General features: G+C 26.8%; 1 protein-coding gene across 1 annotated transcript in view; it reads right to left on the bottom strand.

Moving 5' to 3' along the window:
- LOC126356338 (NADH-ubiquinone oxidoreductase chain 5-like) overlaps window positions 1-26,073 on the bottom strand; it is a 32,827-nt gene extending 6,754 nt beyond the window's left edge. Inside the window, exon 1 of the mRNA XM_050007326.1 lies at window positions 25,771-26,073. Coding sequence (XP_049863283.1) covers window positions 25,771-25,942 — 172 coding nt within the window. The 5' untranslated portion in view covers window positions 25,943-26,073. The remainder of the gene's footprint in view (window positions 1-25,770) is intronic.
- Window positions 26,074-27,676: the final 1,603 nt, after the last annotated feature.

Here is a 27,676-nt window from a genome sequence, read left to right as displayed (position 1 = left end):
ACTTAGTTTTTGGATTTGTTCTTTAATAATCACTGCTAGAGGTTCAGTATATTTAAGTTCATATCATTCTAATTTTTTTGTTTTTATGGTTTTGATTTTAATAATTATGCTTTATTGTTCATTTGCTAGATTAAGTCTTCTTTCTTTTTATATTTTTTTGAGGCTAGATTAGTTCCTACTTTACTTTTAATTTTGGGTTGGGGTTATCAACCTGAGCGTTTGCAGGCTGGTGTTTATTTAATTTTTTATACTTTGGTTGCTAGATTACCTTTATTATTAGTTTTATTTAAGGTTTATGATTTTTCTAATACTTTATATTTTCCTTTATTGGTTGATTTTGGTTCTTATTATTTTATGTTTTATGTATTTATAATTTTGGCTTTTTTAGTTAAGATACCTATATTTTTGGTTCATTTATGACTTCCTAAGGCTCATGTAGAGGCCCCTATTTCAGGTAGAATAATTCTTGCTGGTGTTTTATTAAAGTTAGGTGGTTATGGTATTTTTCGTGTTATAAATGTTATTTCTTATTTGGGTTTAAAGTTTAATTATTTTTGATTATCTTTAGGTTTATCTGGCGGTGTTATTGTAAGATTTATTTGTTTTCGTCAGGTTGATTTAAAGTCTTTAATTGCATATTCTTCTGTTGCTCATATAAGAATGGTTATTGGTGGATTGATGACTATGAATTGATGAGGTTGTGTAGGTTCTCTTTCTCTAATGGTTGGTCATGGTTTATGTTCTTCTGGTTTATTTTGTTTATCTAATATTATTTATGAACGTTTAGGTAGACGAAGATTATTAATTAACAAGGGTATAATTAATAATTAATTTGATGCCAAAAATGGCTTTATGATGATTTCTTTTAAGATCATCAAATATGGCTGCTCCTCCTTCTTTAAATTTGGTAGGTGAAATTAGATTATTAAATAGAATTATATCTTGATCTTCTTTTAGATTCTTTGCTTTGATTTTTTTTTATCTTTTTTTAGAGCTGTTTATACTTTGTATATATATTCTTATTCTCAGCATGGGAATTATTATTCTGGTGTTTATACTTGTTCTCTTGGTTATTTTCGTGAATATCATCTTTTACTTTTACATTGATTGCCTTTAAATATTCTCTGTTTAAAGGGTGAATATTTCTTTGTTTAGTTTGCTTAAGTATTTTAATTAAAAATATTGTTTTGTGGAATCAATGATATGAAGTTTCCATCTTAGGCCGTGAATTTATTTTCTATTTGTTCTTTGAGTTTTTTTCTTTGTTTATTTCGAGAACTATAATTTTTATTTTAGGTATTTATTATTTAATAATTGATTATAGAGTTTTTGTTGAGTGAGAGCTTTTCAATTTAAATGGTTCTATAGTTGTTATAACTTTAATTTTGGATTGAATATCTCTTATTTTTATATCTTTTGTTATATATATTTCTTCTTTGGTTATTTATTATAGAGAGGATTATATATCTGGTGAAAAGAATATAAATCGTTTTATTATTATTGTTTTAATATTTATTCTTTCTATAGGTTTTTTAATTATTAGTCCTAATTTAATTAGAATTTTATTGGGTTGAGATGGTTTAGGTTTAGTTTCTTATTGTTTAGTTATTTATTATCAAAATGTAAAATCTTATAGTGCTGGTATATTAACTGCACTTTCTAATCGTATTGGTGATGTTTCTATTTTAATTTCTATTGCATGAATGTTAAATTTTGGTGGTTGAAATTATATTTATTATTATGATTTTATTTCTAATTCTTTTGAAATAAAGCTCATTACTATATTAATTGTTTTAGCAGCTATAACTAAGAGAGCTCAGATTCCTTTCTCTTCATGACTTCCTGCTGCTATAGCAGCTCCTACTCCTGTTTCTGCTTTAGTTCATTCTTCTACTCTTGTTACTGCTGGTGTTTATTTATTAATTCGTTTTAGACCAATATTGGATACTTATAATTGTGGTTGATTTTTACTTTTAATTGGTTGTATAACTATATTTATGGCTGGATTGGGTGCTAATTTTGAATTTGATTTGAAGAAGATTATTGCTCTTTCTACTTTAAGACAACTTGGTTTAATAATAAGAATTTTGGCTATGGGTTATCCAAAGCTTGCATTTTTTCATTTATTGGCTCATGCTTTATTTAAGGCATTATTATTTATATGTGCAGGTTCAATAATTCATAATTTGAAGGATTCTCAGGATATTCGTTTTATAGGATCAATTGTTAATTTCATACCTTTAACTTCAGTTTGTTTTATTGGTTCTAGTTTATCTTTGTGTGGAATACCTTTTTTAGCGGGATTTTATTCGAAGGATTTAATTCTTGAGATGGTTTGTTTAAGATGAATTAATTGTTTAATTTTTTTCTTTATTTTTTTTCTACTGGTTTAACTGCTTCTTATTCTTTTCGTTTGTTTTATTATTCAATATCTGGTGATAATAATTTTTATTCTAGATTTTCTTTTGATGATAAGGGTTATTATATTTCATTTGGAATAATTGGTCTATTGTTTGTTGCTGTTTTTGGTGGTAGTCTTTTATCTTGATTAATTTTTCCTATTCCTCATGTGATTGCTTTACCTTATTATTTAAAGTTTTTAACTATTACAGTTGTTATTTTAGGTGCTTATTTAGGTTATCTTATTTCTAATTTTGATTTTTCTCATAATTTATTTTCTTTAAGTATACTTTCTTTTGTTAGATTTGCTGGTTCTATATGATTTATACCTTTTCTTTCAACTGAGTTTATTAGATATATTCCTTTAAAAATAGGTTATTATTCATCTAAGTCATTTGATTATGGTTGAGGTGAATTACTTGGTGGTCAAGGTTTATATAGATTATTTATTTATTTAATTGGTTATATTCAAGGTTGATATGATTCTAATTTCAAGATTTATCTTTTAACTTTTATTTTTTGAATATTTATTTTGGTAATATTGTTTTTCGTTTACTTAAATAGCTTATAATTAGAGCGTGACACTGAAGATGTTAAGGAAGTATTTTTACTTTTAGGTATTTATAAATATAGATATATTACTTTTACAGTGAAAATGTAATGTTTTATTTAAACTATATAAATTTTAGAAATGTTAACGGAGTTTAACCGCTAATATAAAAAGTTAGCAGCTTTCATATTGGCTTTACATTTCCTTAATTGGAACTATTATAGTTCAATTATATTATTAACAGTAATACGCCTCTTTTTGGCTTCAATTAATAAGAATAAGGGTAGTACATACCAATCTTTCAGGTCGAAACTGACTGCAATATTTCGCTTCTTATTCTATTTAAGGTTGATTGATATTATCAATACTTTTTGAATGCAACCCAAATGTTATATTTAACTACAACCCTTTATTCTGCTCATTGTAATGCTCCTTGGTTTCATTCATGGTATAGTCCGCCTAATAGAACTAGAATAAAAAATATTGTTGATACTGTTCAGATTATAATGTCTGAAGTTTTAAAAATAATTACAATTGGTAGAATTAGTGCAATTTCTACATCAAAAATTAAAAAGATTACTGCGATTAGGAAGAATCGTAGTGAGAATGGTATTCGTGCTGATCTTTTTGGAACAAACCCACATTCAAATGGTGATCTTTTTTCTCGATCATTAATTAATTTTTTTGACAGTGTTGTTGCCAGGATTATAACAATTATTGGAATAATAAATCTAATGAAAACTCTTGTGGATAGAATTAGAATTGTTTTTCTTGATTTATATCAAGCTTTCTGATTGGAAGTCAAATGTACTATTTATACTAGAAAAACAATTATCTACCTCATCAATAAATAGAGATATATAAGAATAATCATACTACGTCTACGAAGTGTCAGTATCATGCTGCTGCTTCAAATCCAAAGTGGTGTCTTGGTGTGAATTGATTTATTGAGTGTCGAAGTAGACATGTTGATAAAAAGATTGTTCCAATAATTACGTGCAAACCATGGAATCCTGTTGCAACAAAGAATGTTGATCCATAAACTGCATCTGCAATGGTAAAAGGTGCTTCTCAATATTCATATGCTTGAAGTATTGTAAAGTATAGTCCTAATAACACTGTGAAGAATAATCCTTGTAGTGCTTGAGTATGATTAGATTCCATTAAACTATGATGTGCTCATATTACTGTTACTCCTGATGCTAAAAGAATAGCTGTATTAAGTAATGGAATTTGTATAGGGTTAAAGGGTTGAATTCCTATTGGAGGTCATAGTATTCCTAGTTCAATTGTTGGTGCTAATCTTCTTCTAAAGAATGCTCAAAAAAAAGAAACGAAAAATAATACCTCTGATGCAATAAATAAATTATTCCTCATCGTAATCCAATTGATACAAATCCTGTATGTAATCCTTGATATGTTCCTTCTCGTACTACATCTCGTCATCATTGAATTATGGTTAGTAGGGTAATTCCAAATCCAATTATGAATAAGTTAATATTAAATAGGTGGAATCATTTTGCTAGTCCTGATACTAGGACTATTGCTCCAATTGCTCCTGTTAATGGTCAAGGTCTATAGTCTACTAAGTGGAATGGGTGGTTTGAGTGAGTTGTTAACATAGGTTTAATATACTTCTCTAGAATATAGAGTTCTTAGAATTGAGAAAACATAGGCTTGAATTATTGCTACTGCTGATTCTAGAATTAATAGAAGTATTTGTCCAATAATTAGTAATGAGATTAAGTTTATTGCTATAGATGGTCCTGTGTTTCCTAATAAGGTTAATAATAAGTGTCCTGCAATTATATTTGCTGCCAACCGTACTGCTAATGTACCTGGTCGAATAACATTACTAATTGTTTCAATTAGTACTATAAATGATATTAATGCAGGCGGTGTACCTTGTGGTACAAGGTGTGTAAATATATGATTAGTATGGTTAATTCATCCAAATAATATAAATCTTAGCCATATAGGTAGGGCAATTGCAAATGTTAATGCTAAATGTCTTGTTCTAGTAAAAATATAAGGGAATAATCCTATGAAATTGTTAAATAATATTATAATAAAAATTGAGATGAAAATGAATGTTGTTCCATTAAATGATTTTGGTCCAAGAAGTGTTTTAAATTCATTATGTAAGGTTAAATTTAGTTTATTTCAGATAATGTTAATTCGTGATGGTGTAAGTCAAAATAGTGATGGGATTAATAATAGTCCTAGAAATGTTCTAGTTCAATTTAATGATAAATTAAAGATGTTAGTTGATGGGTCAAATGTTGAGAATAGATTTGTTATCATTTTCAATTTAAGTTTTTTATTTCAATTGTTCCTTTTTCTGCTCTTTTAATAAGGTTAGGTTTAAATGAGAAGAAGTTTATTTGATTAAACAAGATTAATGTAGCTGAAAATATAATGAATAGTGAGAATCATATAAGAGGGGATATTTGAGGGATTTGGATATAATTTCCCCATCAGAAGTAGTCGTTAATTTACTATTATTTGGTTTAAGAGACCATTACTTACTTTCAGTCATCTGATGAATTTCAAGGTGTACTAATTTTTTTAGTTACTTTAGATTGACACTCTAATGTTATTTATTTTAACTAACTCCTTAAATTATCTTAGATAATCACTTAATAAATAAATTTACTGAAGTTCTTTCAATTACAATTGGTATAAATCTGTGGTTTGCTCCACAGATTTCTGAGCATTGTCCAAAGAATAATCCAGGTCGATTTATTGTGAATGTTCCTTGATTTAACCGACCTGGCGTTGCATCAATTTTAACCCCTAATGCAGGAACTGCTCATGAGTGTAGAACATCTGATGCTCTTGTTAATACTCGTACTTCTGTATTTATTGGTAGGATTGTTCGGTTATCTACATCTAGCAGTCGAAATCCATCATTTTCTAGGTCTTGTTCTGGTGTTATATAAGTGTCAAATTCTACGTCTATGAAGTCTGAATATTCATATCTTCAATATCATTGTCGTCCAATGGTTTTAATTGTAATTATTGCATCTACTGAATCATCAAGTAAATATAATAGTCGTAATGATGGAAGGGCAATAAAAATTAATGTAATTGCTGGTAAAGCTGTTCAGATTGTTTCAATTAAATGTCCATGAAGTATAGGCAATAAATAATATATGACTTAGGGCATAACCTACAATTACTGTAATTAATAATAATACGACCATAGTATGATCATGAAAGAATGATAATTGCTCCATTAATGGTGAAGCTCCATCTTGAAGAGATAAATTTGATCATGTTGCCATTAATAAATATTTTCTAATAAAAGGTCAAACCTTTATTTGTAGAGCTTAAATCTACTGCACTAATCTGCCATATTAGAATCTAGAGATTAATGGTAATTCTGAGTAACTATGTTCTGCAGGAGGGTTATTTTGTAGTCATTCTGTTGATCTTCTTATGTTAGCTCTAAATATAATTGCTCGGTTTGTAACCATTCTTTCTCATATAATTACAATGAATATAATGATTCCTACAATAGAAATTGTAGACCCAATTCTTGATACTACGTTTCATGATGTATATGCGTCTGGGTAGTCTGAGTATCGTCGAGGTATTCCTGCTAATCCTAGGAAGTGTTGAGGAAAGAATGTTAAATTTACTCCAATGAATATAATTGTAAATTGGATTTTTAATCATGTATTATTTATAGTTAATCCTGTAAATAGTGGATATCATTGAATGACACCTCCTATAATTGCAAATACTGCTCCTATAGATAATACATAATGAAAGTGGGCTACTACATAATATGTATCATGTAATACAATATCAAGTGATGAATTTGCTAATACTAATCCTGTTAATCCACCAATTGTAAATAGGAAAATAAATCCTAGAGCTCATAATAATGGTGGATTGAACTTGAATTTAGTTCCATATAATGTAGCTAATCATCTAAATACCTTAATTCCTGTAGGTACAGCAATAATTATTGTTGCTGATGTAAAATATGCTCGTGTGTCAACATCCATTCCTACTGTAAATATATGATGTGCTCATACAATAAATCCTATTAGTCCAATTGATAATATAGCATAAATTATACCTAATGTTCCAAATGATTCAATTTTTCCTCTTTCTTGACATACAATATGTGAAATAATTCCGAATCCTGGTAGAATTAAAATATAAACTTCTGGGTGTCCAAAGAATCAAAATAGATGTTGATATAGAATTGGGTCACCCCCTCCTGCAGGGTCAAAGAATGATGTATTTAAATTTCGATCTGTTAATAATATAGTAATAGCTCCTGCTAAAACTGGAAGTGAAAGAAGGAGAAGTAATGCTGTAATAGCTACAGATCATACAAATAAAGGTGTTTGATCTAAAGTTATACTTTCTGATCGTATATTAATTGCTGTTGTAATGAAATTCACTGCACCAAGAATAGATGATACACCTGCTAAGTGCAGTGAAAAAATAGCTAGATCTACAGATGCACCCCCGTGTGCAATAGCTCCTGCTAGAGGAGGGTAAACTGTTCATCCTGTACCAGCACCATTATCTACTATAGAAGATGTAAGAAGAAGGGTTAGTGAAGGTGGTAGTAATCAAAAACTTATATTATTTATTCGTGGAAATGCTATATCAGGTGCACCAATTATTAGTGGAACAAGTCAATTACCAAATCCACCAATTATAATAGGTATTACTATAAAGAAAATTATTACGAATGCGTGAGCTGTAATAATAACATTATAAATCTGGTCATCCCCAATTAGAGATCCGGGTTGGCCAAGTTCAACATGAATAAGTATTCTTATTGATGTTCCTACTATTCCTGCTCATGCTCCAAATATGAAGTATAAAGTACCAATGTCCTTATGGTTTGTTGAGAATAATCATTTTTGCGGTAAGATGGCTGAATTTTAGGTGGTAGACTGTAAATCTACTTATGAGATGTTTTCTCTCTTATCATATTTAGGTCTTATATATATATTTAGGTCTTATATATATATCATATTTAGGTCTTATATAGGTCTTATATAGTCCTTAGTATAATGAAATTAAGGTTGATGTTGAAATCAATCCTATTGTTGAAATTATTACTGTTATAGGAAGAATGATTCTTGATTTTTGGGACTTTATCTTTATAGATCACGAATTTTCTGTGTATGATATAATTAGAGCTGAGAATCTAATACGTATATAGTAGTAGAGTGTAATTGTAGTTAATACAACTATAATAGTTATAATAGTTGTTATATTGTTTTCTATTAATGATTGTATTACAATTCATTTTGGTAAGAATCCAAGGAATGGTGGTAGTCCACCTAAAGATAATAAAGATAAGAATATTATGAATTTAATTTCGGTTTTTATATTTCTGGCTGAATAAATTTGATTTATGAAAAATAAATTTATTTGCTTAAATAATAAAACTATAATTAATCTTAATAGTGAGTAAATAATGAAGTATAGTTCTCAGACGTTTTCTCTGACTGTTAATGATCTAATTATTCAACCTAGATGTCTGATTGATGAATATGCTAAAAGTTGTCGTAAGGATGTTTGATTTAAGCCTCCTATTGCCCCAATAATAATTCTTAAGATAATAATTGTTCAAATAAAAGTTCTTAATTGAATACAATAAGATAAGACCATTATTGGGGCGATTTTTTGTCATGTTATTAATGTTAAACAATTATTTCATCTTGATGCTCCTATAACTTCTGGAAATCAGAAATGGAAAGGTGCAGCTCCAATCTTTAATAATAGTCTAGATCTAATTATTATTGATGGGATAAATTCTGTTTCCCATCCCATGGGATATTTTATTTGAATCAGCAAAATTGAAAATAATAATATTGTCGATGCTATTGCTTGGACAATAAAATATTTAATTGATGATTCGTTTATTGTTATATTTTTATTTCTTGTTAGGAGCGGAATAAATGAAAGTAAGTTGATCTCAAGTCCTATTCAAACCCCAAATCAGGAATTTGATGAAATGGACAGGATCGTTCCTATCGTTAATGTTGATAGGAAGAGAAGTTTTGTAGAGTTGTTGGTCATTAAAAAGGAGAGGATTGATACCTCTATAAATGTGGTATGAACCCATTAGCTTGTTTAGCTTACCTTTTTACATTAAGGTGTATGATGCACGTTAGTTTTTGATACTAAAGGAGGTAGTTTAATTCTATCTTATGTAATTTTAATGAAGGTAATTTTATTTACTTTATTTACCCTATCAAGGTAACCCTTTAATCAGGCACTTCATTTATTTAATATATAAATAGAAAGTTTTTTTTTGAAATTCATTTATGTATTATTTTGTTTAATTAGGATTAATTTATCCTGCCCATTTTATTTTATATATATATATATATATAATAAATAATTTATATTAATATATTACATTTAATTGAAATTAAAAGATTATAAGTTCATCTTACCATTATCAATTGATTATTTTAATGCACTTATTTACCTAGGATTATAGCTACTTATGTTTTTAGCTTAAAATAGGTTATTATAATATAATATATATAATAATATGTAATTTAATATTTAATATTATTATAATTGGATATAATTAATAAAATTATTAATTTAAATATAAAATATTATAATTAATATAAATAATTATATTAATTATAATAATATAATTATACAAATTATCTATAATTAGATTATTTAACTAATATATATGAAAGTTAACTTAATATAAAAAAAGAATTCATATTAATAACATATTATATTAAATTACATAATTGTATAAAATATATTTATTATATTATTTAATCTTTCTTTAATTATTAGTGAAAAGAAAGATTAAATAAGAAAGAATATAATACATTTATTGCTATACATGTTCCATATTAATCTTTAATTATATATAATAGAGAAGTTGTTGTGGTCATACATAGGGGCGTTTCTTTTTTTTGTTAATGTTTGTGGTTTTTTCTTTTTTTTTCTTTAAATATTTGAATCTTTTATTTTTTCCTGATTTGATAAATTTAAAAATTTCTTATTTTTTATTTTTAAAAGTTTTATTCTTGCTTGTTTATTCACTTTTTCTTTGTATTATATGTAAGTTTTGTTAGACTAAATGTTCTTTTTGCAGTAATTTGATTTAATTATCAAGTGATTTTGGATTTAGCAATTGATTTAGTATCGGCATAATTCGTGCCAGCAGCCGCGGTTATACGATTGATACAAGTGAATATTATTGGTTAAAACAGTTGTTTATATTATTAGGGTTGAAATATAAATTTGTAAGGTGAAATGTTAAAATTTATTTGTGGCCCTTTTTATGAATCTGTGAAATTTAAATAATAAACTAGGATTAGATACCCTTTTATTTTAAATGTTAATTATATTTACCAGGGTACTATTAGTTAAGGTCTTTAAACCCAAAGAATTTGGCGGTATATCATTCCATTCAGAGGAACCTACCCCATGATTGATAATACACGATTTACTCTACTTAATTTATTTGTTTGTATATCTCCGTTATCAGAGAATCTTTTTAGAGTTATAATTCTCAAGATTTATAATTATAAAATATTTCAGATCAAGGTGCAGCTTATAGTTAAGAGGAGGTGGGTTACAATAGATTTTTGTTTATAACGGATTTGATAGTGAAATACTGTTGATGAAGGTGGATTTGATAGTAATTTAATTTATTTAATTTAACTGATATTGGCTCTGAGATGTGTACACATCGCCCGTCGCTCTCATTATTGATTATTCTATTTTATTTTGAAGTAGCTTCAATTTAGTTGAGATAAGTCGTAACATAGTAGATGTACTGGAATGTGTATCTAGGAAGAGTTTCAAGATATAACTTATTAGTAAAGTGTTTCATTTACATTGAAAATTTTTCAGTGCAAATCAGGATAACTTAATTATTTATTTTATTATATTTATTTTTTGTTTATTTAATTATTTAATATAAATAATTTTATTGTATTTTTGTCTTAGTATATTTTATAGAATTGATTTTTTAAATTATAGTTTATTGGTAATGTAAGTGTTTTATGAAATATTATTTTAAATTTTTTTAAGTAGATTTTATGTATTGTACCTTTCGTATCAGGGTTTATCAAAATTTTAGTATTTATTTTACTTGTCTCTATTTGGGTTGATTTATAAATAATTTATAGTTAATGTATCATAATTATTATTAAATTATTTGTAGAAATGAAATGTTAATCGTTTCCCAAGATATCTAGTTTCTTAAGAAAAAATTTAATTTTTTAAAGTTATTTGTTTTTATTTAATTTTTTAAGTAAAAATATTAACTTATTTATTCTTTAAGGGATAAGCTTTGAAGTTAATAACCTATAATTTATTTTATAGAAATATAATAGTAAGCTTTAAACCAGCTATCTTTAAGATTACGTTTTAGTTCATTATTTTTTATTTTGATTTTATAAATATTTTAGGTTTTTTATTAAGATTATTAATTTAATTTTAAAATTTTTGTAATAATGATAGAATTAGTATATTTATTTGTATAAAATTTTTACCTTGTGAACTTATTATAAGGAACTAGGCAAAATTGATTTCCGCCTGTTTATCAAAAACATGTCCTCTTGTTTATATTTTGAGGTCTGGCCTGCTCACTGAGCGTATTTTTAAAGAGCCGCGGTATTTTGACCGTGCAAAGGTAGCATAATCATTAGTCTCTTAATTAGTGGCTGGAATGAATGGCTTGACGAGAAATCAACTGTCTCTTAATAAATTTTTGAATTTAACTTTTGAGTCAAAAGGCTTAAATTCTTCTTTAGGATGAGAAGACCCTATAGAGCTTGACATTTTACTTTTATATAGTTTTTTGTTTGTCTTTCTATATTTAATGATGATGTTTTGTTGGGGTGACATGAAGAATAGATAAACTCTTCATTATTATATCATTTATTTATGTTTGTTATTTTGATCCATAATTTATGATCATAAGATTAAGTTACCTTAGGGATAACAGCGTAATTGTTTTTGAGAGCTCCTATCGACAAATCAGATTGCGACCTCGATGTTGGATTAAGAAAAATTTTGGGTGCAGGAGCCCAATGATTAGGTCTGTTCGACCTTTAAATTCTTACATGATCTGAGTTCAGACCGGCGTGAGCCAGGTCGGTTTCTATCCTAAGATTATTAATCCATATTAGTACGAAAGGACCATATGGTTAAAATATTTTTTGTTATATTGATTAATATTAATTTATTTACTATTTTGACAGATTAATGTGTTGAATTTAGAATTCATTTATGTAGATTTTTTCTACAAATAGTATTGATACTTTATGATTTATTTATATTTATTTTGAATTTTCTTTTATTGGTTATTTGTGTTTTAATTAGTATTGCCTTTTTAACTTTATTAGAGCGTAAGGTTTTAGGTTATATTCAGATTCGAAAGGGTCCAAATAAGGTAGGTTTTATTGGAATTCCTCAGCCATTTAGAGATGCTATTAAGTTAATTTGTAAGGAGCAGCCAATTCCTATTATATCTAATTACCTACTTTATTATTTTTCCCCTGTTTTTAATTTAATGATTTCCTTATTTAACTTATATGTGTTCTTTTTCTTATGGATTTTTATTTTTTTTATGTTGTACTAGATTAGGTGTTTATACTGTTATAATTGCTGGTTGATCTTCTAATTCAAATTATTCATTATTAGGTTCTCTTCGTTCTGTTGCTCGAACAATTTCTTATGAAGTTAGTTTAGCTTTAATTTTATTGTCTTTAATTATTTTAATTGGTAGTTTATTTTCTTTGTTGGTTTAAAGATTTTATTTATCTCATTTGTTTAGTGAAATTTTTTGAGAAAAGTTAATAGAAGAGTTAAACTTCTAATTTTATGTTTTCAAAACATATGCTTTTCCTAAGCTAATTAACTTTATTCCTTAATTAATTTATCTCATGCGTTTGCGACATGGACATTAATTAAGAAATATGTAAAGTAAATAATTGTTAAAATTTGACTTGTTATAATATAAGGTTCTTCAACAGGTCGTTTACCAATTCACGTTAGTAAGCATACAACAACTACTATAATTCAGAATAAAATTTGATTAATAGGGTAAAATTGAATGCCTCGGAATGGTGTTTTATTATAAAATGGTAAAATTATTAAGATTCTAATTGATAAAAATAATGCAATAACACCTCCTAACTTATTAGGGATAGATCGTAGAATTGCATACGCAAATAGGAAATATCACTCTGGTTGAATGTGAACTGGTGTTACTAATGGGTTGGCAGGTACAAAGTTATCTGGATCTCCTAATAGGTAAGGATTGATTAAACATAGTATAATTAATAATGATGTTATTATTACAAATGTAATAGAATCCTTAAAGGTAAAGTATGGATGGAATGGAATTTTTTCAATATCTCCATTTAGTCCAAGAGGATTATTAGATCCTGTTTGGTGAAGAAAAAATAAATGAATTGCTGCTATAGCAGCAATAATAAATGGTAATACAAAATGGAATGTGAAGAATCGATTTAATGTTGCATTATCAACAGCGAATCCTCCTCATACTCATTGGACTAAATCTGTTCCTAAGTATGGGATTGCTGATAATAAATTAATAATTACTGTTGCACCTCAAAAAGATATTTGGCCTCAGGGTAAGACATATCCTATAAATGCAGTTGCTATAACTAAAAATAAAATCACTGTACCAATTATTCAGGTATGTATATATATATAAGATCCGTAGTAAATTCCCCGTCCAACATGTAAGTAAATACAAATAAAAAATATAGATGCTCCATTTGCATGTAAGGTTCGGATAATTCAACCATTATTTACGTCTCGGCAGATGTGTACTACACTACTGAATGCTATTTCAATATTTGATGTATAATGTATAGCTAAAAATAGTCCAGTTACGATTTGAATTACCAAACATAACCCTAATAGGGATCCAAAATTTCATCAAAATGAAATATTTGTTGGGGCAGGTAAGTCAATTAAAGAGTTATTAATAATTTTAATTAAAGGATGTCTTAATCATAATGGTTTATTCATTAGTAATTATCTTATTTTACGAATAGGTCCCTGATTAATATTGGTGATTTTAACAACTGCTAGTAGTGCTAAAAATAAAGAAATTATTATTATTATTGTAATAATGAATGTTGGTCTATTATATAATTTTTCTAAAGATATTGTTATTTCTTGATAATTGATTGAATTATCAATATTTATAGTTTCGGTGTTTTTGAAAAAGTCTATAAATATAGATATATCTAGAATAATTAATATTGATATGATAAATACTCACATTATTAATGTAATAATTATAGTAATTGATTTAGGCTGAAATATTTCGTTTGATGCAATTCTTGTAATGTAAATAAATAATACTAGTATACCACCAAGAAATGTTAAAAATAAAATATATGATAATCAATATCTTTCTATTAGTGTTCCTGTTATTAATCCAACTAGGAATGTTTGAAGGATAATAAAAAGCATTATTGATATTGGGTGTCTTAATTTAGTAAAATTAATATTTATTACATTTGATAATGATATAATTATTATTTTGATCATTTCAGGGGTTAGTTTATTTAAAATATCGGTTTTGGGGACCGATGATGGAAGCTTTTCCACCTCTGAAGTTTTAAAAGTGGGGGCTGGACTTATTTCCGGTTTACAAGACCGGCGTTTTTTTTAAACTACTAAAACTAATGTTTATATTCTCTATTTTTACTTCTTTATTGATTTATTTTGCTGGTGTTTATGTTTTTTCTTCTAAACGTAAACATTTATTAATGGTTCTTTTGAGATTAGAATATATTGTTCTTTCTTTATTTATATTAGTTATTGTTTTTCTTATTGAGTTTGATTATGATTATTTTTTTCCTGTTATTTTTTTAGTTTTTTCTGTTTGTGAGGGTGCTTTAGGTCTTTCTATTTTAGTTTCAATAATTCGTTCTCATGGTAATGATTTTTTTAATTCTTTTGGTTTATCTTTATGTTAAAGTATTTATTTATAACTATTTTTTTGATCCCTCTTTGTTTATTAAATAATTGTTGATGGTTGGTTCATTCTTTAATGTTTCTGTCGTGTTTTGTTTTTATCATTTGTGTTTATTCATATGCTGATTTGAATATAATTAGATATTATTTTGGTATTGATTATTTTTCTTTTAGTTTAATTTTACTTAGTTTTTGGATTTGTTCTTTAATAATCACTGCTAGAGGTTCAGTTTATTTAAGTTCATATCATTCTAATTTTTTTGTTTTTATGGTTTTGATTTTAATAATTATGCTTTATTGTTCATTTGCTACATTAAGTCTTCTTTCTTTTTATATTTTTTTTTAGGCTAGATTAGTTCCTACTTTACTTTTAATTTTGGGTTGGGGTTATCAACCTGAGCGTTTGCAGGCTGGTGTTTATTTAATTTTTTATACTTTGGTTGCTAGATTACCTTTATTATTAGTTTTATTTAAGGTTTATGATTTTTCTAATACTTTATATTTTCCTTTATTGGTTGATTTTGGTTCTTATTATTTTATGTTTTATGTATTTATAATTTTGGCTTTTTTAGTTAAGATACCTATATTTTTGGTTCATTTATGACTTCCTAAGGCTCATGTAGAGGCCCCTATTTCAGGTAGAATAATTCTTGCTGGTGTTTTATTAAAGTTAGGTGGTTATGGTATTTTTCGTGTTATAAAGGTTATTTCTTATTTGGGTTTAAAGTTTAATTATTTTTGATTATCTTTAGGTTTATCTGGGGGTGTTATTGTAAGATTTATTTGTTTTCGTCAGGTTGATTTAAAGTCTTTAATTGCATATTCTTCTGTTGCTCATATAAGAATGGTTATTGGTGGATTGATGACTATGAATTGATGAGTTTGTGTAGGTTCTCTTTCTCTAATGGTTGGTCATGGTTTATGTTCTTCTGGTTTATTTTGTTTATCTAATATTATTTATGAACGTTTAGGTAGACGAAGATTATTAATTAACAAGGGTATAATTAATTTGATGCCAAGAATGGCTTTATGATGATTTCTTTTAAGATCATCAAATATGACTGCTCCTCCTTCTTTAAATTTGGTAGGTGAAATTAGATTATTAAATAGAATTATATCTTGATCTTCTTTTAGATTCTTTGCTTTGATTTTTTTATCTTTTTTTAGAGCTGTTTATACTTTGTATATATATTCTTATTCTCAGCATGGGAATTATTATTCTGGTGTTTATACTTGTTCTCTTGGTTATTTTCGTGAATATCATCTTTTACTTTTACATTGATTGCCTTTAAATATTCTCTGTTTAAAGGGTGAATATTTCTTTGTTTAGTTTGCTTAAGTATTTTAATTAAAAATATTGTTTTGTGGAATCAATGATATGAAGTTTTTCATCTTAGGCCGTGAATTTATTTTCTATTTGTTCCTTGAGTTTTTTTTCTTTGTTTATTTCGAGAACTATAATTTTTATTTTAGGTATTTATTATTTAATAATTGATTATAGAGTTTTTGTTGAGTGAGAGCTTTTCAATTTAAATGGTTCTATAGTTGTTATAACTTTAATTTTGGATTGAATATCTCTTATTTTTATATCTTTTGTTATATATATTTCTTCTTTGGTTATTTATTATAGAGAGGATTATATATCTGGTGAAAAGAATATAAATCGTTTTATTATTATTGTTTTAATATTTATTCCTTCTATAGGTTTTTTAATTATTAGTCCTAATTTAATTAGAATTTTATTGGGTTGAGATGGTTTAGGTTTAGTTTCTTATTGTTTACTTATTTATTATCAAAATGTAAAATCTTATAGTGCTGGTATATTAACTGCACTTTCTAATCGTATTGGTGATGTTTCTATTTTAATTTCTATTGCATGAATGTTAAATTTTGGTGGTTGAAATTATATTTATTATTATGATTTTATTTCTAATTCTTTTGAAATAAAGCTCATTACTATATTAATTGTTTTAGCAGCTATAACTAAGAGAGCTCAGATTCCTTTCTCTTCATGACTTCCTGCTGCTATAGCAGCTCCTACTCCTGTTTCTGCTTTAGTTCATTCTTCGACTCTTCTTACTGCTGGTGTTTATTTATTAATTCGTTTTAGACCAATATTGGATACTTATAATTGTGGTTGATTTTTACTTTTAATTGGTTGTATAACTATATTTATGGCTGGATTGGGTGCTAATTTTGAATTTGATTTGAAGAAGATTATTGCTCTTTCTACTTTAAGACAACTTGGTTTAATAATAATAATTTTGGCTATGGGTTATCCAAAGCTTGCATTTTTTCATTTATTGGCTCATGCTTTATTTAAGGCATTATTATTTATATGTGCAGGTTCAATAATTCATAATTTGAAGGATTCTCAGGATATTCGTTTTATAGGATCAATTGTTAATTTCATACCTTTAACTTCAGTTTGTTTTAATGTTTCTAGTTTATCTTTGTGTGGAATACCTTTTTTAGCGGGATTTTATTCGAAGGATTTAATTCTTGAGATGGTTTGTTTAAGATGAATTAATTGTTTAATTTTTTTCTTTATTTTTTTTCTACTGGTTTAACTGCTTCTTATTCTTTTCGTTTGTTTTATTATTCAATATCTGGTGATAATAATTTTTATTCTAGATTTTCTTTTGATGACAAGGGTTATTATATTTCATTTGGAATAATTGGTCTATTGTTTGTTGCTGTTTTTGGTGGTAGTCTTTTATCTTGATTAATTTTTCCTATTCCTCATGTGATTGCTTTACCTTATTATTTAAAGTTTTTAACTATTACAGTTGTTATTTTAGGTGCTTATTTAGGTTATCTTATTTTAAATTTTGATTTTTCTCATAATTTATTTTCTTTAAGTATACTTTCTTTTGTGAGATTTGCTGGTTCTATATGATTTATACCTTTTCTTTCAACTAAGTTTATTAGATATATTCCTTTAAAAATAGGTTATTATTCATCTAAGTCATTTGATTATGGTTGAGGTGAATTTCTTGGTGGTCAAGGTTTATATAGATTATTTATTTATTTAACCACAAACATTAACAAAAAAAAAGAAACGCCCCTATGTATGACCACAACAACTTCTCTATTATATATAATTAAATATTAATATGGAACATGTATAGCAATAAATGTATTATATTCTTTCTTATTTAATCTTTCTTTTCACTAATAAATAAAGAAAGATTAAATAATATAATAAATATATTTTATACAATTATGAAATTTAATATAATAAGTTATTAATATGAATTCTTTTTTTATATTAAGTTAACTTTCATATATATTAGTTAAATAATCTAATTATAGATAATTTATATAATTATATTATTATAATTAATATAATAATTTATATTAATTATAATATTTTATATTTAAATTAATAATTTTATTTATTATATCCAATTATAATAATATTAAATATTAAATTACATATTATTATATATATTATATTATAATGACCTATTTTAAACTAAAAACATAAGTAGCTATAATCCTAGGTAAATAAGTGCATTAAAATAATCAATTGATAATGGTAAGATGAACTTATAATCTTTTAATTTCAATTAAATGTAATATATTAATATAAATTATTTATTATATATATATATATATATATATATATAAAATGAGCAGGATAAATTAATCCTAATTAAACAAAATAATACATAAATGAATTTCAAAAAAAAAACTTTCGATTTATATATTAAATAAATGAAGTGCCTGATTAAAGGGTTACCTTGATAGGGTAAATAAAGTAAATAAAATTACCTTCATTAAAATTACATAAGATAGAATTAAACTACCTCCTTTAGTATCAAAAACTAACGTGCATCATACACCTTAATGTAAAAAGGTAAGCTAAACAAGCTAATGGGTTCATACCCCATTTATAGAGGTATCAATCCTCTCCTTTTTAATGACCAACAACTCTACAAAACTTCTCTTCCTATCAACATTAATGATAGGAACGATCCTGTCCATTTCATCAAATTCCTGATTTGGGGTTTGAATAGGACTTGAGATCAACTTACTTTCATTTATTCCGCTCCTAACAAGAAATAAAAATATAATAATAAACGAATCATCAATTAAATATTTTATTGTCCAAGCAATAGCATCGACAATATTATTATTTTCAATTTTGCTGATTCAAATAAAATATCCCATGGGATGGGAAACAGAATTTATCCCATCAATAATAATTAGATCTAGACTATTATTAAAGATTGGAGCTGCACCTTTCCATTTCTGATTTCCAGAAGTTATAGGAGCATCAAGATGAAATAATTGTTTAACATTAATAACATGACAAAAAATCGCCCCAATAATGGTCTTATCTTATTGTATACAATTAAGAACTTTTATTTGAACAATTATTATCTTAAGAATTATTATTGGGGCAATAGGAGGTTTAAATCAAACATCCTTACGACAACTTTTAGCATATTCATCAATCAGACATCTAGGTTGAATAATTAGATCATTAACAGTCAGAGAAAACATCTGAGAACTATACTTCATTATTTACTCACTATTAAGATTAATTATAGTTTTATTATTTAAGCAAATAAATTTATTTTTCATAAATCAAATTTATTCAGCCAGAAATATAAAAACCGAAATTAAATTCATAATATTCTTATCTTTATTATCTTTAGGTGGACTACCACCATTCCTTGGATTCTTACCAAAATGAATTGTAATACAATCATTAATAGAAAACAATATAACAACTATTATAACTATTATAGTTGTATTAACTACAATTACACTCTACTACTATATACGTATTAGATTCTCAACACTAATTATATCATACACAGAAAATTCGTGATCTATAAAGATAAAGTCCCAAAAATCAAGAATCATTCTTCCTATAACAGTAATAATTTCAACAATAGGATTGATTTCAACATCAACCTTAATTTCATTTACTAAGGACTTAAGTTAATCAAACTAATAACCTTCAAAGTTATAATTAAAAGAATAATCTTTTAGGCCTTAGTAAAATTTTACACCTCTAGAATTGCAGTCTAGAATCATAATTAATATAAGACCTAAATATGATAAGAGAGAAAACATCTCATAAGTAGATTTACAGTCTACCACCTAAAATTCAGCCATCTTACCGCAAAAATGATTATTCTCAACAAACCATAAGGACATTGGTACTTTATACTTCATATTTGGAGCATGAGCAGGAATAGTAGGAACATCAATAAGAATACTTATTCATGTTGAACTTGGCCAACCCGGATCTCTAATTGGGGATGACCAGATTTATAATGTTATTATTACAGCTCACGCATTCGTAATAATTTTCTTTATAGTAATACCTATTATAATTGGTGGATTTGGTAATTGACTTGTTCCACTAATAATTGGTGCACCTGATATAGCATTTCCACGAATAAATAATATAAGTTTTTGATTACTACCACCTTCACTAACCCTTCTTCTTACATCTTCTATAGTAGATAATGGTGCTGGTACAGGATGAACAGTTTACCCTCCTCTAGCAGGAGCTATTGCACACGGGGGTGCATCTGTAGATCTAGCTATTTTTTCACTGCACTTAGCAGGTGTATCATCTATTCTTGGTGCAGTGAATTTCATTACAACAGCAATTAATATACGATCAGAAAGTATAACTTTAGATCAAACACATTTATTTGTATGATCTGTAGCTATTACAGCATTACTTCTCCTTCTTCCACTTCCAGTTTTAGCAGGAGCTATTACTATATTATTAACAGATCGAAATTTAAATACATCATTCTTTGACCCTGCAGGAGGGGGTGACCCAATTCTATATCAACATCTATTTTGATTCTTTGGACACCCAGAAATTTATATTTTAATTCTACCGGGATTCGGAATTATTTCACATATTGTATGTCAAGAAAGAGGAAAAATTGAATCATTGGGACATTAGGTATAATTTACGCTATATTATCAACTGGACTAATAGGATTTATTGTATGAGCACATCATATATTTACAGTAGGAATGGATGTTGACACACGAGCATATTTTACATCAGCAACAATAATTATTGCTGTACCTACAGGAATTAAGGTATTTAGATGATTAGCTACATTATATGGAACTAAATTCAAGTTCAATCCACCATTACTATGAGCTCTAGGATTTATTTTCCTATTTACAATTGGTGGATTAACAGGATTAGTATTAGCAAATTCATCACTTGATATTGTATTACATGATACATATTATGTAGTAGCCCACTTTCATTATGTATTATCTATAGGAGCAGTATTTGCAATTATAGGAGGTGTCATTCAATGATATCCACTATTTACAGGATTAACTATAAATAATACATGATTAAAAATCCAATTTACAATTATATTCATTGGAGTAAATTTAACATTCTTTCCTCAACACTTCCTAGGATTAGCAGGAATACCTCGACGATACTCAGACTACCCAGACGCATATACATCATGAAACGTAGTATCAAGAATTGGGTCTACAATTTCTATTGTAGGAATCATTATATTCATTGTAATTATATGAGAAAGAATGGTTACAAACCGAGCAATTATATTTAGAGCTAACATAAGAAGATCAACAGAATGACTACAAAATAACCCTCCTGCAGAACATAGTTACTCAGAATTACCATTAATCTCTAGATTCTAATATGGCAGATTAGTGCAGTAGATTCAAGCTCTACAAATAAAGGTTTGACCTTTTATTAGAAAATATTTATTAATGGCAACATGATCAAATTTATCTCTTCAAGATGGAGCTTCACCATTAATGGAGCAATTATCATTCTTTCATGATCATACTATGGTCGTATTATTATTAATTACAGTAATTGTAGGTTATGCCCTAAGTTATATATTATTTATTGCCTATACTAACCGTAATATACTTCATGGACATTTAATTGAAACAATCTGAACAGCTTTACCAGCAATTACATTAATTTTTATTGCCCTTCCATCATTACGACTATTATATTTACTTGATGATTCAGTAGATGCAATAATTACAATTAAAACCATTGGACGACAATGATATTGAAGATATGAATATTCAGACTTCATAGACGTAGAATTTGACACTTATATAACACCAGAACAAGACCTAGAAAATGATGGATTCCGACTACTAGATGTAGATAACCGAACAATCCTACCAATAAATACAGAAGTACGAGTATTAACAAGAGCATCAGATGTTCTACACTCATGCGCAGTTCCTGCATTAGGGGTTAAAATTGATGCAACGCTAGGTCGGTTAAATCAAGGAACATTCACAATAAATCGACCTGGATTATTCTTTGGACAATGCTCAGAAATCTGTGGAGCAAACCACAGATTTATACCAATTGTAATTGAAAGAACTTCAGTAAATTTATTTATTAAGTGATTATCTAAGATAATTTAAGGAGTTAGTTAAAATAAATAACATTAGAGTGTCAATCTAAAGTAACTAAAAAAATTAGTACACCTTGAAATTCGTCAGATGACTGAAAGTAAGTAATGGTCTCTTAAACCAAATAATAGTAAATTAACGACTACTTCTGATGGGGAAATTATATCCAAATCCCTCAAATATCCCCTCTTATATGATTCTCACTATTCATTATATTTTCAGCTACATTAATCTTGTTTAATCAAATAAACTTCTTCTCATTTAAACCTAACCTTATTAAAAGAGCAGAAAAAGGAACAATTGAAATAAAAAACTTAGATTGAAAATGATAACAAATCTATTCTCAACATTTGACCCATCAACTAACATCTTTAATTTATCATTAAATTGAACTAGAACATTTCTAGGACTATTATTAATCCCATCACTATTTTGACTTACACTATCACGAATTAACATTATCTGAAATAAACTAAATTTAACCTTACATAATGAATTTAAAACACTTCTTGGACCAAAATCATTTAATGGAACAACATTCATTTTCATCTCAATTTTTATTATAATATTATTTAACAATTTCATAGGATTATTCCCTTATATTTTTACTAGAACAAGACATTTAGCATTAACATTTGCAATTGCCCTACCTATATGGCTAAGATTTATATTATTTGGATGAATTAACCATACTAATCATATATTTACACACCTTGTACCACAAGGTACACCGCCTGCATTAATATCACTTATAGTACTAATTGAAACAATTAGTAATGTTATTCGACCAGGTACATTAGCAGTACGGTTGGCAGCAAATATAATTGCAGGACACTTATTATTAACCTTATTAGGAAACACAGGACCATCTATAGCAATAAACTTAATCTCATTACTAATTAATGGACAAATACTTCTATTAATTCTAGAATCAGCAGTAGCAATAATTCAAGCCTATGTTTTCTCAATTCTAAGAACTCTATATTCTAGAGAAGTATATTAAACCTATGTTATCAACTCACTCAAACCACCCATTCCACTTAGTAGACTATAGACCTTGACCATTAACAGGAGCAATTGGAGCAATAGTCCTAGTATCAGGACTAGCAAAATGATTCCACCTATTTAATATTAACTTATTCATAATTGGATTTGGAATTACCCTACTAACCATAATTCAATGATGACGAGATGTAGTACGAGAAGGAACATATCAAGGATTACATACAGGATTTGTATCAATTGGATTACGATGAGGAATAATTTTATTTATTGCATCAGAGGTATTATTTTTCGTTTCTTTTTTTTGAGCATTCTTTAGAAGAAGATTAGCACCAACAATTGAACTAGGAATACTATGACCTCCAATAGGAATTCAACCCTTTAACCCTATACAAATTCCATTACTTAATACAGCTATTCTTTTAGCATCAGGAGTAACAGTAACATGAGCACATCATAGTTTAATGGAATCTAATCATACTCAAGCACTACAAGGATTATTCTTCACAGTGTTATTAGGACTATACTTTACAATACTTCAAGCATATGAATATTGAGAAGCACCTTTTACCATTGCAGATGCAGTTTATGGATCAACATTCTTTGTTGCAACAGGATTCCATGGTTTACACGTAATTATTGGAACAATCTTTTCATCAACATGTCTACTTCGACACTCAATAAATCAATTCTCACCAAGACACCACTTTGGATTTGAAGCAGCAGCATGATACTGACACTTCGTAGACGTAGTATGATTATTCTTATATATCTCTATTTATTGATGAGGTAGATAATTGTTTTTCTAGAATAAATAGTACATTTGACTTCCAATCAGAAAGCTTGATATAAATCAAGAAAAACAATTCTAATTCTATCCACAAGAGTTTTCATTAGATTTATTATTCCAATAATTGTTATAATCCTGGCAACAACACTATCAAAAAAATTAATTAATGATCGAGAAAAAAGATCACCATTTGAATGTGGGTTTGATCCAAAAAGATCAGCACGAATACCATTCTCACTACGATTCTTCCTAATCGCAGTAATCTTTTTAATTTTTGATGTAGAAATTGCACTAATTCTACCAATTGTAATTATTTTTAAAACTTCAGACATTATAATCTGAACAGTATCAACAATATTTTTTATTCTAGTTCTATTAGGCGGACTATACCATGAATGAAACCAAGGAGCATTACAATGAGCAGAATAAAGGGTTGTAGTTAAATATAACATTTGGGTTGCATTCAAAAAGTATTGATAATATCAATCAACCTTAAATAGAATAAGAAGCGAAATATTGCAGTCAGTTTCGACCTGAAAGATTGGTATGTACTACCCTTATTCTTATTAATTGAAGCCAAAAAGAGGCGTATTACTGTTAATAATATAATTGAACTATAATAGTTCCAATTAAGGAAATGTGAAGCCAATATGAAAGCTGCTAACTTTTTATATTAGCGGTTAAACTCCGTTAACATTTCTAAAATTTATATAATTTAAATAAAACATTACATTTTCACTGTAAAAATAATATATCTATATTTATAAATACCTAAAAGTAAAAATACTTCCTTAACATCTTCAGTGTCACGCTCTAATTATAAGCTATTTAAGTAAACGAAAAACAATATTACCAAAATAAATATTCAAAAAATAAAAGTTAAAAGATAAATCTTGAAATTAGAATCATATCAACCTTGAATATAACCAATTAAATAAATAAATAATCTATTTAAACCTTGACCACCAAGTAATTCACCTCAACCATAATCAAATGACTTAGATGAATAATAACCTATTTTTAAAGGAATATATCTAATAAACTTAGTTGAAAGAAAAGGTATAAATCATATAGAACCAGAAAAACTAACAAAAGAAAGTATACTTAAAGAAAATAAATTATGAGAAAAATCAAAATTAGAAATAAGATAACCTAAATAAGCACCTAAAATAACAACTGTAATAGTTAAAAACTTTAAATAATAAGGTAAAGCAATCACATGAGGAATAGGAAAAATTAATCAAGATAAAAGACTACCACCAAAAACAGCAACAAACAATAGACCAATTATTCCAAATGAAATATAATAACCCTTATCATCAAAAGAAAATCTAGAATAAAAAATTATTATCACCAGATATTGAATAATAAAACAAACGAAAAGAATAAGAAGCAGTTAAACCAGTAGAAAAAAAATAAAGAAAAAAAATTAAACAATTAATTCATCTTAAACAAACCATCTCAAGAATTAAATCCTTCGAATAAAATCCCGCTAAAAAAGGTATTCCACACAAAGATAAACTAGAAACATTAAAACAAACTGAAGTTAAAGGTATGAAATTAACAATTGATCCTATAAAACGAATATCCTGAGAATCATTCAAATTATGAATTATTGAACCTGCACATATAAATAATAATGCCTTAAATAAAGCATGAGCCAATAAATGAAAAAATTCAAGCTTTGGATAACCCATAGCCAAAATTCTTATTATTAAACCAAGTTGTCTTAAAGTAGAAAGAGCAATAATCTTCTTCAAATCAAATTCAAAATTAGCACCCAATCCAGCCATAAATATAGTTATACAACCAATTAAAAGTAAAAATCAACCACAATTATAAGTATCCAATATTGGTCTGAAACGAATTAATAAATAAACACCAGCAGTAACAAGAGTAGAAGAATGAACTAAAGCAGAAACAGGTGTAGGAGCTGCTATAGTAGCAGGAAGTCATGAGGAGAAAGGAATCTGAGCTCTCTTAGTTATAGCTGCTAAAACAATTATTATAGTAATGAGCTTTATTTCAAAAGAATTAGAAATAAAATCATAATAATAAATATAATTTCAACCACCAAAATTTAACATTCATCCAATAGAAATTAAAATAGAAACATCACCAATACGATTAGAAAGTGCAGTTAATATACCAGCACTATAAGATTTTACATTTTGATAATAAATAACTAAACAATAAGAAACTAAACCTAAACCATCTCAACCCAATAAAATTCTAATTAAATTAGGACTAATAATTAAAAAACCTATAGAAAGAATAAATATTAAAACAATAATAATAAAACGATTTATATTCGTTTCACCAGATATATAATCCTCTCTATAATAAATAACCAAAGAAGAAATATATATAACAAAAGATATAAAAATAAGAGATATTCAATCCAAAATTAAAGTTATAACAACTATAGAACCATTTAAATTGAAAAGCTCTCACTCAACAAAAACTCTATAATCAATTATTAAATAATAAATACCTAAAATAAAAATTATAGTTCTCGAAATAAACAAAGAAAAAAAACTCAAAGAACAAATAGAAAATAAATTCACGGCCTAAGATGAAAAACTTCATATCATTGATTCCACAAAACAATATTTTTAATTAAAATACTTAAGCAAACTAAACAAAGAAATATTCACCCTTTAAACAGAGAATATTTAAAGGCAATCAATGTAAAAGTGAAAGATGATATTCACGAAAATAACCAAGAGAACAAGTATAAACACCAGAATAATAATTCCCATGCTGAGAATAAGAATATATATACAAAGTATAAACAGCTCTAAAAAAAGATAAAAAAATCAAAGCAAAGAATCTAAAAGAAGATCAAGATATAATTCTATTTAATAATCTAATTTCACCTACCAAATTTAAAGAAGGAGGAGCAGCCATATTTGATGATCTTAAAAGAAATCATCATAAAGCCATTCTTGGCATCAAATTAATTATACCCTTGTTAATTAATAATCTTCGTCTACCTAAACGTTCATAAATAATATTAGATAAACAAAATAAACCAGAAGAACTTAAACCATGACCAACCATTAGAGAAAGAGAACCTACACAACCTCATCAATTCATAGTCATCAATCCACCAATAACCACTCTTATATGAGCAACAGAAGAATATGCAATTAAAGACTTTAAATCAACCTGACGAAAACAAATAAATCTTACAATAACACCCCCAGATAAACCTAAAGATAATCAAAAATAATTAAACTTTAAACCCAAATAAGAAATAACCTTTATAACTTGAAAAATACCATAACCACCTAACTTTAATAAAACACCAGCAAGAATTATTCTACCTGAAATAGGGGCCTCTACATGAGCCTTAGGAAGTCATAAATGAACCAAAAATATAGGTATCTTAACTAAAAAAGCCAAAATTATAAATACATAAAACATAAAATAATAAGAACCAAAATCAACCAATAAAGGAAAATATAAAGTATTAGAAAAATCATAAACCTTAAATAAAACTAATAATAAAGGTAATCTAGCAA

Source organism: Schistocerca gregaria, chromosome 3, assembly GCF_023897955.1.
Source record: "Schistocerca gregaria isolate iqSchGreg1 chromosome 3, iqSchGreg1.2, whole genome shotgun sequence".
Taxonomy (NCBI): domain Eukaryota; kingdom Metazoa; phylum Arthropoda; class Insecta; order Orthoptera; family Acrididae; genus Schistocerca; species Schistocerca gregaria.
This window is presented reverse-complemented; position numbering and strand designations above follow the sequence as displayed.